The 13,354-nt window shown below is 43.6% G+C and overlaps 1 protein-coding gene across 1 annotated transcript in view; it reads right to left on the reverse strand.

Annotated features, from left to right (window-relative positions):
* Positions 1-1,974: 1,974 nt before the first annotated feature.
* The window catches only part of IFT52 (intraflagellar transport 52), a 36,695-nt gene continuing 25,315 nt past the window's right edge, over positions 1,975-13,354 (reverse strand). The window contains exons 10-14 of the mRNA XM_007938464.2: positions 12,449-12,603; positions 8,066-8,153; positions 6,463-6,571; positions 4,504-4,649; positions 1,975-2,022 (exon numbers count right to left, since the gene is read on the reverse strand). Coding sequence (XP_007936655.2) covers positions 1,975-2,022; positions 4,504-4,649; positions 6,463-6,571; positions 8,066-8,153; positions 12,449-12,603 — 546 coding nt within the window. The remainder of the gene's footprint in view (positions 2,023-4,503; positions 4,650-6,462; positions 6,572-8,065; positions 8,154-12,448; positions 12,604-13,354) is intronic.

Below are 13,354 nucleotides of genomic sequence, written 5' to 3' on the forward strand. Positions count from 1 at the left end.
TCTGGTGGCATAGTGCCGAAGGCATTTGACTGCTAACCAGAAGGCTGGTGGTTCAAACCCACCAGCCACTCCTCGGAAGGAAGACTGGGCAATCTGCTACCGTAGAGCCTTGGAAGCCCAAGGAGGGGATGCTGTGAGTTGAACTGACTCAACAGCAGTGAGTTTGGCCTCTTTTTTTTGTTTGTTTTGGTTTTGGTTTTCAGTGCAAGAAGAAGCTTGAAGCCTTTTCTGTGATTTAAAAGTTGCATGTGCAGCAAGTAGTGAGGGTGATGGTGATGACAAATGTATTGCGAGTAGGGGGTTGGTTCAAGCATCTCAAAGTAACGTTAAAAGGCAAGTAGGGGTTATCCTTAAGTCGGATGTCTGTAACTGAGGACTGCCTGTAACTGAGGACTGCCTGTATTGTGTTTGAGGATTTTAAGCCAGGAATTCAGGAAGGATGCAACAGGGATAACTTGTTTCTGCTCCATTATGTCTGAGGCCTCAGCTGGGAGGTCTCAAAGGCTGCGAGGACTTCATGGCTAGGAGCAGGATGTTTGGTCGGTAATGCTGATGTATGTATGTTGGGACCTCTGGTTTTTGGCCAGAACATGTACACATGGCTTTTCCATCCAAATTCCTTGGATTTCGTCAATGGAGGCTTATGTCAAAAAAGGTGTCTCAAGAGAACCAGACAAAATCTGTAAGCCTTTTATGATCTAACCTTAAGCCAAACTGATTCAGGTGAAGGGAATACAGACTTCACCTCTCAATAGGAGGAGCATCAAAGCCACACTGTAAGAGAAGACCATATGGGTTGAGAAGTAATTATTGAATCCATGTTTGGAAAATACAGTCTTATGCAGTACTCCTCAAAGTTCAGTTCTATCGCTGCTTATCTCTCAACTGACCCTCAGACTCTGCCCTCTGAGCATAGGGACCTCCCTTTCCCCAACACTGCCCTGGCTGGCTACTCTGACGAGAGCTTGAGTGTATGTAAGAATGGAAACCTATAATGGAAGCTTTAAGATGAGTAACACTTTGAAATTTAGGATTTGACTTGAGCCTTTCTTCCCAAAGTTTTATGTTTTTAAAAGTGTTATTCCTTGAGAAGCTATTCTCATGGCTTCAATTAATGTCATGTGAAAAACTCAGATCTTCAGATGTGACATCTTTTTAAATCCTCAGGTATTTCGTTCTTTCAACTAGCATGAATTGGTATCATCTCAAACTCAAGACATCAATGTAATGTTGGACTCTTACCTTGCAAAACAGCTCACCCTCCAAGCTACCCCTGCCATCCACCAGTAGTTCCACCACTGTCCCAGACAACCAGCTCAAAGTCTTGCCAATCTGGCCTTTATCCCCAGACCAGGTCAATTTAAAATGCCACCTTTCCTACAGCGGCACCTTAGTCTACCTCACTGTTACTTCTTTATGGAGTTATACCACTCTCTCTAGATGGTCTTCTTCCGTTCCCATCCTTACAGAAGCCACCGGCTAAGCTATTCACATTGCACCACATCCCTTACACATACCTTCAGTAGCTCAGCTCTCTTCTTCTGACCTCAGGGTTCCCCAAAGTTGATTCCCAGTACAGTTCAGTATACTGTTGTGCATTTCCAGTTTCTTTTTTTAACAATCCCAAAAGCTGTGCAATGCTGGCAACAAGCTGGAGGATTATTTATATCTTGGATAAAAACAGCTCAAATCCAGAACTGGAGTTAAACCGAAGTGCTTCAAATGAAAGGCACTCATAAATTATAAAAGTACAGATTCAATCATAGGTTTAATAAAAAAAAAAAAAAGAATTTATTTTACATAAGGATTTTGAAAGTTAGAAATCTTATACCTATCTGAGCACTACAGAAAGTTCCCACTTTTCAAGGCTTATAGAAGAATGTATAGACAATTTTGGTAAGGAGTTGAGGAAAACTTAAAAAATAGTTTACAAAGAGAATCAGGAGGCAGAAAATGCTTCCAGAGGTGTAGTCCTCAGAAACTGCTTTGGAATGCTGTTTCACTTGTGTCAATGTCATGTTCCTGGATGGGAAAATAAGACACAGAATTTTAGTATTTTGAAATGAAGCCTAAAACAGGAACTCGTGTTTGGACTTTGATTAGAGATTTTTAATCACCCTTAGCTGGAGCACATATGTCATCTCTGGCTCTCAGGCTGAATCCAGTGTTTACTACCAGGACAGGGCCACCACCCACCATGATAAACCAAACCCACTACCATTGAGTTGATTCCAACTCATAGCAACACCCTAAGTAGCAAATACAGTTGAAGGCACTGGTTCAAGGACCACACTAGATTTCTCACCCTAGCCTTGGGGGCCCTGTCCAGCCATGCTACCAGGGTTAAATTGTTAGGAATCTACCCTAGCCCCTAACCCACATTTCAGTGCTGAACAGCCACAGCAATACCTTGCCTCTGGGTTCCCCACAGTCCCCCCCCATACAGCACCTTCATGACACCTATCTCTCAGCATTGTAACAGCCCATACACTTTTGTTCTCCCTCCCCTCCCGCCCACGTAAGACATAGCTCTGACATAGAACAAGGACTACATTCATCTTGTTCACTGATGTAGCCCCAACACTTGCCTGGCACCTAAGAGGTGCACAGGAAACACTAGCCAACGAAGACTCTGCAAAGCCATCCCCTTCCAGTAGAGGATCCTATGCAAACTGGTCTTTACACTCAGCTTCAAAATTCCTAAGCTTATATTTTGCCTGTTTACATAAAAAAAAAAAAAAACCCTCTTTTTCCTCCCAAAGTATGACACAATATTCATTATAGAAGTTTTAAGAGAGGGAAAAAAAAACACTGAAATACTACACATTTGAGTATCTCTGTTATTTTCACTATATATGTATAATATGTATATATTATATTAATGTTATATATGTATATATGTTTTGTTAAGAAAAATGGATTCTCTTTACATACTGTTTTATAGCCTTCCCCCTCTCCCCATTTAATATATTATGATGTCTTCCCAAGTTCTTAAGGATTCTTCTAAAACATTTTTTTATGTTATGGATATACTTTATTTATTTATTTGTTTGTTTGTTTTTATTGTGATTTGGGTGAAGATTTACAGAGCAAATTCACTTTCCATACAGCAGTTTGTTATAGATGTACTTTAAATTACTTAAGGTACATCATTCAGTATAGTTTCCTACTGGTAAAGTTATTATTTTTTTAATTGTGCTTTAGGTGCAGATTTACAGAGAATTTGTTTTACATTCAACACTGCATGTACATTTGGTTTCACTCACCAATACCATCCCCAACCCTAATCCACTCTCCTCCTCTCCCTCCCAGTAACTTCCCTCTGGTGCCCTTCATAGTTATGCACTCCTGTGTGTCCTGCTTTTCCTCCACACGAATGTTGCCCCTCTGGTGCCCCGTGGTCAATTCTCGAAGGGATGTATCTCCATAGAGTATGTGGGTGCATCACCCTGGGTTGAGTGGTCTACATGTATGTCTTATTTACTATTGGACTGAGAGCCAGCCCTTGGGAGTCCCACCAGACTCCATCCAACCAGTAATTCTGGTCATTATTGTTGTTTTGGATTTTGTTCCATGTTTTTTCTCCCACTCTATCCAGGATATCCAGTTTTTATCCCTTCTCAAGTGGTTGGCATTGGTACCAGGCACTATCTAGTTCTTCTGGTTTCGAAGATAAAGATTTTTTGAAAAGGAGTGCTGCAGCAAGCATCCTAACTGATAAACTGCATACATTTAGGACTATATTAAGACAAATTCTAAACATTGGAATTGCTGGGTCAAAAGTATATACATGTTTAGGGCTTCTAAATATTACAAAAAGAAATCCTCAGAAAAGTAGAACCAATTTATTCACCCATCCGTAGAGTATGAATGACCACTTAACAACACTGACTGGGCATTTAATTTTAGAAATCCTGTCAAGGGATAGGAAGAAGGCAGGTCAGGTATAGTTTTAAAGTTTCTGGTTCTTGGTCTAGAGAAGGGATTTCTAACATAAGATACTGACTTCAAGTTCTACTGCTCCAGCCACACTGGCATCACTGCTGTTCCTCGAACCTTCCAGAGACAGACCATCCCGCCTTAGGGATTTTGCACAGGTTTCCCTCTGCCTGGAACAGTCCTCCCCCAGCTATCACCTGCAAGTCTTTGCTCCAGTATTAATTTCACAGGGGGTCTACCCTAACCACCCTATTGAATACCACACTCCCTACAACTCTCCAGTCACCACCACATTCAGCACACTTGATCCCTCTTACCTTGCTCTACGTTTCTTATGCCACAGCACTTACCACCTTCTAGTATACTGTTGATTTACTTATATGTTTATTGTTTACTGTGTGTCCCCTCCAGCTAGAATACAGGTTCCACAAGGGCAAGGATTGTGGTCTGTTTTGTTCATGTGGTAGATACTCACTGAACAGTTGCAGAATAAATGGCATAAAACATGAGGACTACAGTTTATAGATGACGCACCCACTACAGTGGGCCTCGTAGGCTCTCTACCTGGTTCAATTTCTTGAACTCCACCACTTGGAAGAAGATGTGCTCCAGGATGTGTTTGGCATCTTGTTGGTCCTTTGGTAATTTACTGGTCACTCCAAGAATGTCACCACACTTCCTGACATAGAATTCCAGGTCTTCTTCAGTACCTAAGTAGTCAAGGTAGTTAGATTAACACTTGCTGTCTACCTTCCCCAAAGTGCAGACTTCCTATGTTTTTAGAGATCTTCTGCCATGTCCCTGCATCCAAGACCACTTGCCTCTTCCTAGGGTGATGTGATGACAGGTCTTAACACAGTGACAAAACTAGAGACTTCTAATAGGCTGCTTTTGTAAATCAGGACAAAAGTGTAACACTACTAATGAGAATAAACTGGGACTGGCCCAGCTCTCCTATTCTCACACCCAGCACTCAAAGAACAGGAGCAGCCAGGAGGAAATCAGTTTCTTCTGCTCTGAATGCAACAAGGACCACTAGGAGAAGAGCACATGGGTTTGTTTGTGTGTTTTAAAAGTGTTGTTACAACAGTACAATTCTAACACTCTGTATCTAGGACGGACAACCATTACTGGCCTACTATACTATACTATATTGCAATTTCTTTTTCTCTCCTCTGATTTGCATTTAAAAAAAAAAGTATAGTAGATATACAATGTATTTATTAAGATATTCTAACTAGATAGATGCAACAATCTCTTACCTAGCTCCACCCCAAATCTCACCTAGGGCAATTATGCTCTGCATGCATACACGTATAAAATCAAGTTTTCATCAAAATGGGATCAAACTAATGGTTCTATAAGGTGCCTTCACCATTTAACACTGTGTCATGGACACCATTCCACAGCAAAACTTACGCTCTACATCTTTCTTTTAATAGATTTTTAATAATACTCTATTAATTTCACATTTTTCCCGGATATGTGAACCATTAGGCTGTTTCCAAGTTTCTAAGTTCTATAAATAACATCTGTACTTTTTTTTGCATTTGTGCAAGGATTTCTGTAGGATAAACTGCTAGTAGTAGAAATGCTGGGTCAAAGCATCTGGTCCTTTACATGCCTATAATCCTGCTGGACTAGTCACGTCTTGCTAATATTGGACTGCCCAGCAGCAACCACAATGCCTGGCACAGAACGGATTCAGCAAAGGTTTTTTGCACTGAACTCTTTTCCTTTCTGCATAGCCCATTCTGGTCCTTGGCCACATATGGATGTGGTTTATGTACTTGGGATCCTCCTGCGCATGTAGTTTTGTATCGTGCTTTCTTCATTTATGATTCTGTCTTTTATAATGACTGCATATTATCCCACTGATGGTGACAGAACTTATGCATTCCTCTGCTAATGGGCACTAAGGCTATTCCAGTTTTATTTTTAATAAATAATGTAGTAATCATCTCTGTATCTTCAGTCATCTCCTTAGATTCCCAGGAGTGGGATCATTGCTTCGAAGTGGATGGACAGTTTATGCCTCTGATTATATGTGTGTCAGCCCATTTGCTGCACTGGAGGCAGTGCAGGACAGGAAGGGCACTAGGCCAAGAGCCAAGAGAACACTCACCATGTAGCTGTTTGGCTTGAGGCTCATTTCCTAAAGCCTTGGCCTCTCAAGATTCTTTTCAGTTTGGAATCTATCATCTGTCTGACTTTGACTCAGTTTTTTAATTAATTGCTCCTATGACCAATGACCCAGATTTGCTAAGTGGCCAACCAGGGCTCAGGATTCATCCTGTTGTCACTCAGCAGATAAGAAGTAAGGATTTCCAGGGATTAAAGGTGACATCTTTGACTTCTGCTTAGCACCATATTCTAACCCAGTGAACTAACTGTCCTCAAGAAAAACAAGCACCATCATACACATGAAATGAACAAAAATTTTAATTTTATACTCCTACTCATAAGGTCACAAATAGGTAAAACCCCTCACACCAAAAAAACAGACAAACTGTCCAAACTTACACTTATTAGTAATTTGAGCAAGCCGTGCCTTCTCAGAGGAGAACGTCTCATCTAAGTCAAACAGCTCCAGAGGAGGAGGTGGTAATTCCCTAAAACTAGGAGGGAAAACCTAAAAGGAAATAAGATCTTATATGAAAGAGCTATCCAAGGCCACAGCTGACAGTGATGAGACATAAGGGACAAGAGAGAACCACCTCGACCCTTCCCCTGGGACAAACCACCCTGAACTCCCATCAGCTCCTCTAGCCCTACACCAAGCAAGACTACTAGCCCATGGTAAGCAACCAAGCAGAACTAGCTCTAACTATACCAATGAACTGACTGACCTGATATGCCAATTAGCTCAAGGGTGCAAAGCTTAGGTCTTAGGTTTGTGTTAAATATTTGATTATACAACTTGTTTCTTACTTCCTCATGAATTCTTTAGGCACAGAAATTATCTGAGCAGGCAGATGTAGATTAAATAGAAAGTGCGAACATTGGAGTCAGAATTCATAGTGTGACCCAACAGTGTGCCAGTAAGTGTTTTACCACCAGCCCTCAAAAGAAACAAACAACTTGATATGTAGCATTTGCCAATTTCTGTGATGCAAATACTCCTTCCAGGGCCAATTTCAAACTATCAAGATGAAGCCAACTGGCTCAGAGCATTCCTGAAAATTTAACAGTCAACTCTTACAAACCAACATAAACTGGGTCTAGTGTTTCACTGGTATGAAACCAGTTCTAACACTTGCTAGCTATGTGACAACAGGCAAACACAGTATCCTTATCAGTAAAACAGGGATAATAACAACTACAAGATTATTTTGAAGAATAAATATGATAACAAATATGAGAACTCCCTATACCCTGTAAAGCATGGGATACATGTTAATATTATTCTCCTATAAAATCACAGTAATTTTTAGTATAAATACCAGCAGATTCCATTACAAAACCAAGGTAGTCCATACATAGGGTTTCTATCCTCACCACTGATGACCAGCTCAGTTTAAAATGCAGTGTCCAGCACAGTGCTGTCCCATGGTCCCAGCCCCACCCACTCACCCATCCCCATCAACTAGTCATTGGTCAGAATCTCCTCTTTCTGGGAGTATCTGAGCAGCCACTCAGCACAGAAAGTAAAAACCATGTAAAGGATTATTCAAAAATCCTTTAAGTAATCAATGAAAGTATACAAACCACAGTTTTATGTTACAGCCTTGAAACCTCATTCTTGTGCAGACTAGAAGTCTGAGAACCACCCAGCTCATACATAAGAATACAACAAGAAAGGCAAGAAACTACGTACCCAAACCACCTGGGTAACAACCTAGACCCCAACAAGGAATGGAGAAAGGGTGGCACTATCTCAAGGGTACCTGCTTGCCTCCAGAGTTGGCTCCATTCTGTAACTTTTAATAAACTCAGTCGATGTTAACAATTAAACAAGGTATCAGTGTCAGCTTAAACTAGGATTAAAGTCTGAAGTTAGCCTTCGGGCAGGTAAATGAAATGTGACTCACTTGTATAAGCTTTCTATATGGACAAGCTCACAGTGAAGGGCCTAGCTGGCAAAGTAAGGGTGAACGGTGGGGTCCCCCCAGGCACACCTACTCACAGCTGGCTGCAGGGCTGGCAGCGGTGTCTCAAACTGAGGTTGGATAAGCTGCAGAGGTTCATGTTTCACATTTAGCTGTTCATGAGCCCTGTGTTAACAAAACAAAACAGCCTGGATCAAGGTGAGATGCAGGGATAAAGCATGTCTAACTGACCATGCATACTGTGGTTCTCTGTCAAACGTGGCTAAGCACTACTACCGAAAAAGACACAATGTGTTGTTACAGCTACTGTAGCAGTCCTGCCAGGGATCTACTCCACTCTGTCACAGTATTACTTTATTGGAACCTCAAAGGAAAAAGTTTTTTCAAGTTTCCTATCAGGCATCTCCTAAATAGGCTTTCTGTGTTGCTCAGCGGGATTGAATCTTGTAACTTGCTGTGAGTGTCTGTTTTCACCATCAAGAAACACGAGTCAATCTGAAGTCAGCTTCTGGTCACTGAACAGACCTGTATGATATGCAAGGAGTCCTGGTAGTGCAGTAGTTAAAGTGGTCAGCTGCCAATCAAAAGGTTGGTGGTTTGAATCCACCAGCCACTCTGCAGGAGAACAGTGTAGCAATTTACTTCTGTAAATAGTTCTGTCTTCCTATAGGGCACCTGTGAATCAGAACTGACTCAAGGGCAGTGGGTTGTATCTCCTGTAGCAGGCAGTTTTACCCACAAGGAGTAATTAAAGCAGCAGTAGGAAAAGAGAGTCTCCGTCCCTGCCCTAGTGGAACTTACATTCTAGTGGGGAAGAGACACACAATGAGCAAACAAACAAAAGGCCAGATGCCAGGTATTAAGAAGTGCTAAAAAGAAAAAACAATCAGGAGGCAAGGATACAGACTGGGAGGGGGCAGGGAGTGCTGCTGGTCAGAGAGTAAAGGGAGGAGTGAGCCTCTTTGCTGCCTCAAAAGTGCTCAAGGCAGAGGCAAGAGCCAGGACGACCGGCAGAGGGTCAAAGAACAGCAGGGCAGCCAGAGTGTTTATAGCACGGGAATGAGTTTAGAGCATTTAAATGCTTGTCCTACCCCGCCACTGTTCTCCTGTGGCTTTCCGTTTGCCTTCATTCTCAGATACTCATTTTATCCTTTTGCATTATACTTAGGAGCTCTGGTGGCTTAGTGCCTAAGGCACTTGACCGCTAACCAGAAGGCTGAAGGTTCAAACCCACCAGCCACTCCTCGGAAGGAAGGTTGGGCAATCTACTTCTGTAGTGATACCACCTCGGAAACCCAAGGAGGGGTCGCTATGAGTTGGATCCGACTAGACAGCAGTGCATTGCATTATACTTGTTTTTGTAAGCTGGCTGAACAACTCTGGGAATGGGGCAAATTAAAATACATTCATGATCTTTCAAAATTAAAGCGAAAGCAAATGCCAAGGGTGTGGATAAAATTCCTACCAGGGTCTTGATCTATGTACCAGTGATTTCAGAAAAGTGAGGGGAAAACGAAAGGCGTGAGGTCTGTGACAGCAGAAAGGTTATTTGCTGAGTTTCCTGCTGCCATCTCCTCCACTACGGCCAGATGCGTGGGAGGATATATCTCAGGATGAGTGGAGGATCCTCAAGGAGGGAAATGCTTATACTGAGCACCTACTGTCTGCCACATGTTGTGCTTGACCCTGTGGCTTGGGCACTCATACTTATTTAACCCTCAAAGCCAACCGGAAAGTAGGTGTACTCTCTTACAGGTACAGAGGCTCTGATGGCGCCACAAGGTCAGACGGTTGAGAAGTGACAGAGGCACGATCGGAACTCAGACCTCACCAGTCCCTGCCAACCAGAAGCCCCAGGGCTCAGCCTACTCAGAAGGCAGAAGGGCCTGAGAAGTGGCTCTAAACTCGAGTTCCCCACCATCTAGGCACAAAGAATCCTGCTGCTCTGGCCATCCCCGCCACGATGGTCTGCTCTCGCCCAGGTGGAGCTGAACTTGTTGAAGCAGATGCTTCACTCAGCACACCTCCGAAGCTTCCTCCTGCCAGCAGCCAGCGTGTGCTTGATGGGGGAAGTGGGGGAAGAAATGAATCTTAAAGTCCAGCAAAATTTAATTTAGAAGGTGGACCTGTTTGGAAAAGAAGACTAAATGCCAAAGTGCAATACAAATCTATGAAATGGGGCTGAGTGATGTATTTCTAGAACAGTCTGGGCTCAGCCTCTGGCGCTGCATTTTCACCAACCCATACCTCAACCTGCAATCCACCTGACCATGGACTTTGAGGGCAGGGGCTCTAGTCTAATGCTACCTCACACCCAGCAGGTATCAACAGGAAAATGTGGCTGGACAAGGGAAGCTACTTCAGAGCCACACGCTATAGCTAACAAGTATTTAAAGCCTAACTAATTCTTTACTCCAAAGAGAGAAACTGCTTTCACAAGAAGTTACTAGGAAATAAAAATAGAGTATCATATAGAAACTGCTTATCTCCCCTCCTAGAAAATTAGGTCCTAAAGGGCAGAGCTTTTTGCTTTAATTCCCTGAATCATCCAAAGAGGCTACGACAGTCCCCGGCACCGGAGTGATCAGATGGATGGTCAGCATGCCGAGGGAGGGTGGAAGCATGTTCATGAATTCCATGCATCTTTACTGGATGCCCCAAGGGCTGGGCTCTGCCTCAGGCACTGCGGCTTCACACTCGAACAAGGCATAGCTCGTGCCCTCAGGTTTACAGTGTAGTGGGAAAGGATACTAGCTGAACAAACTAAGAAGTGACACCTAACGGTCATAAAAGGGAAAGTCGTACTCATGACCCCTTTCTGGCCATGCCACTTTCCTTGTCAGTCAGTCCCTCTCCCCCGGCTTCTGGACACTCTCCCCATAGGCACTGTCCCATGCCTCCAGCTGCTCTTCCCCAGTTTCTGTCACAGGCCTTCTCCTGTCTCTCGGGTACTGGCAGCTGCCAGGTCTGTCTCTAGCCCAGTCCCCACTCTAGTACGGACTCTGTTTCCCCAGTCCTTCCCATAGCTTCGCTAACTGGTTTATCTAGTTTTCATCTCTAAGCTAGTAGTTCCACCTATATATCCTCACAGGGAAATCTCTCAGGCCATTAGACTGTCACTGTCCACAAGAGAACTCATTTATCTTCCCTCTCCTGCACTCTCGGTGCCAGCTTAATGGCATCACCAGTTCCCTCTTAGACTTCTCCATCACAGCCTGCCAGGCCTCATGCCCTATAGATCCTTTGTCCTTAAACCACAGCTAGTACTCTTATCAGGGCCACCTTTTCAACACCCCTGGTCTGTAGCAATAGTCTCCTGACTGGTTTCTTCACCCTATTTTTTTTCTTATTCTAATTAACTGTATGAACTGCTACAGTTTGTGAAACACAGATTCAATCAAGTTGCTGCTCTAGCCCTGCTCCTGCCCCTCAGGCCGCACCCTCGACTAGACCCACCCCGCGTGTGTGACTGGCTGGGACTTCACTCATATAGCGGCCTCACTGCAGAAGGCTTGCTCCCAGTCTCCCCACTCATCTCCTAAAATCCTTCTCACTCATTCAAACTCAGCAGCCAGCACTGTACCAAGCAGACGCAGGGCCCCAAAGAAACACTGGAATAATCAATGGCACTTCTTTCATAAAGCCTTCTCTGCCCACCCCAGTAACAACCAAATTCCCTTTCTTCGTTATGCCCATATCTACTTTATGCTTCACATTTAACACTTATGTAATAACTCTGTATCACAACTTCTGTCTGTCTCTGTCATAAAACCACATGCTTCAGCATCTGGCCGGAAAGATGCTAAGTAGTTGTTGAGTTTGAATGTAAGGGGGCGGGCGGGAGAGGGGGGAGAAGGTCAGACAATCATCTGCAGCTGTGCCCTTAGATGCTGGTTCACAGATGATACAGATCTCAGGCCACACCAAATATGCTCAAAAATGTCACTTGCTGTTGCTGTCATTAGCAATGGAAAACCACATCAACAACAAAGCAGGAAGTAAAACAAAGTAAAGTAATGGCCTGAAGAACCCTTCTTTAGACCTTAGTTTCCCCATCTGGAAATGAGGCTGGTAACTCAGAGGACTGGTGACAGTATTAAATCCTGTAGGGTCCCTGTAGGGTGAACTACCAGCCCAATTCACTGAGGACATTCCTGGGATGTGAAACTTTCTGTTGTAAAACTGGAAAGTCATAGGAAACTAGGAATGAACTGATCACCCTAAATGCCTGGTACAAAGCCTGGAACATAGCTAGGACTAATAATTGTTGGCATGAACTCCCTGCTTTCTTCCCCTCCCCCCTCGTTTTACCACCTGTGCCTGTTGACCTCATTACAGGTCTGAGTACATGTTTTGCATGCCACATCTGCTGTGACCTTAACTCCCATCTCCAGGCTCATGTTTTCAAACTAAACACTCAAAATGGAGTGCAGGTGCTGCTTAGAGCCACAGGTACTGACTTGATGACCTTGGGGAGGGAGGTGGTATCCAGCTCATAAATGGACAGGTCGAAGAGGGTGGTAAAGTCCCGTGGGTTCTCATCGCCTTCCTGCAGACATACTCGAAGCCGTTCTGACAGGGTGGCTGTGTCAGGCAGCATCATGTAGTCAGAGATCTGAAAACCACAAAAGGTTCCTTTCAGCAGGGTAGGAGCAAGAATTTATTGTGTTAAGTCTCCAGTCTCAGGTCTAAATCTCCAATACTTATACTCTCTTGCCAAGAGATTTCACTATTCATGATCATTGACAACTAACCTTTAAATAACCAACTGTATGTGTAAAGAGAAAACACAATTCACTTGAATAAAACCCCCAAACCAAATCAAACCTACTGCATAGCAACCCCACAGGACTGAAAAGAAATGTCCCCATAGGGTTTTCAAGGCTGTAAATCTTTACTGAAGCAGACTGTCCCATCTTTCTCCCCCAAAGCAGCTGGCAGGTTCAAACTGCCAGCCTTTTGGTTAGCAGCCAAATGCCTTAACCACTGTACCACCAGAGATCCTAGATAAACCCCAGTGCTGGCTATATGCAACTCTCCAATTATGCAATAACCATATATACACAGTCAACACAACTGGAGAAAAATAAAACCAGCTGACTGCCCTCCCTTTAATTTCACAGCCATGGTCCTGACTACGTTTCACAATCACAGTCTTCCCTAACCTGTTCACTCCCCCAATTTCTTCTCATTCATTGTTAAACTCACTGCCATCGAGTCAATTCCAACTCCTAGCAATCCCTCCTTGGGTTTCCAAGGCAGTATCACTACAGAAGTGGTTTACCTAACCTTCCTTCCAAGGAGTGGCTGGTGGGTTTGAACCGCCAGCCTTCTGATTAGCAGTCAAATGCCTTAGGCACTATGCC

This window comes from Orycteropus afer, unplaced genomic scaffold, assembly GCF_000298275.1.
Source record: "Orycteropus afer afer isolate SDZICR_OR568_19922 unplaced genomic scaffold, OryAfe1.0 scaffold00049, whole genome shotgun sequence".
Classification (NCBI taxonomy): domain Eukaryota; kingdom Metazoa; phylum Chordata; class Mammalia; order Tubulidentata; family Orycteropodidae; genus Orycteropus; species Orycteropus afer.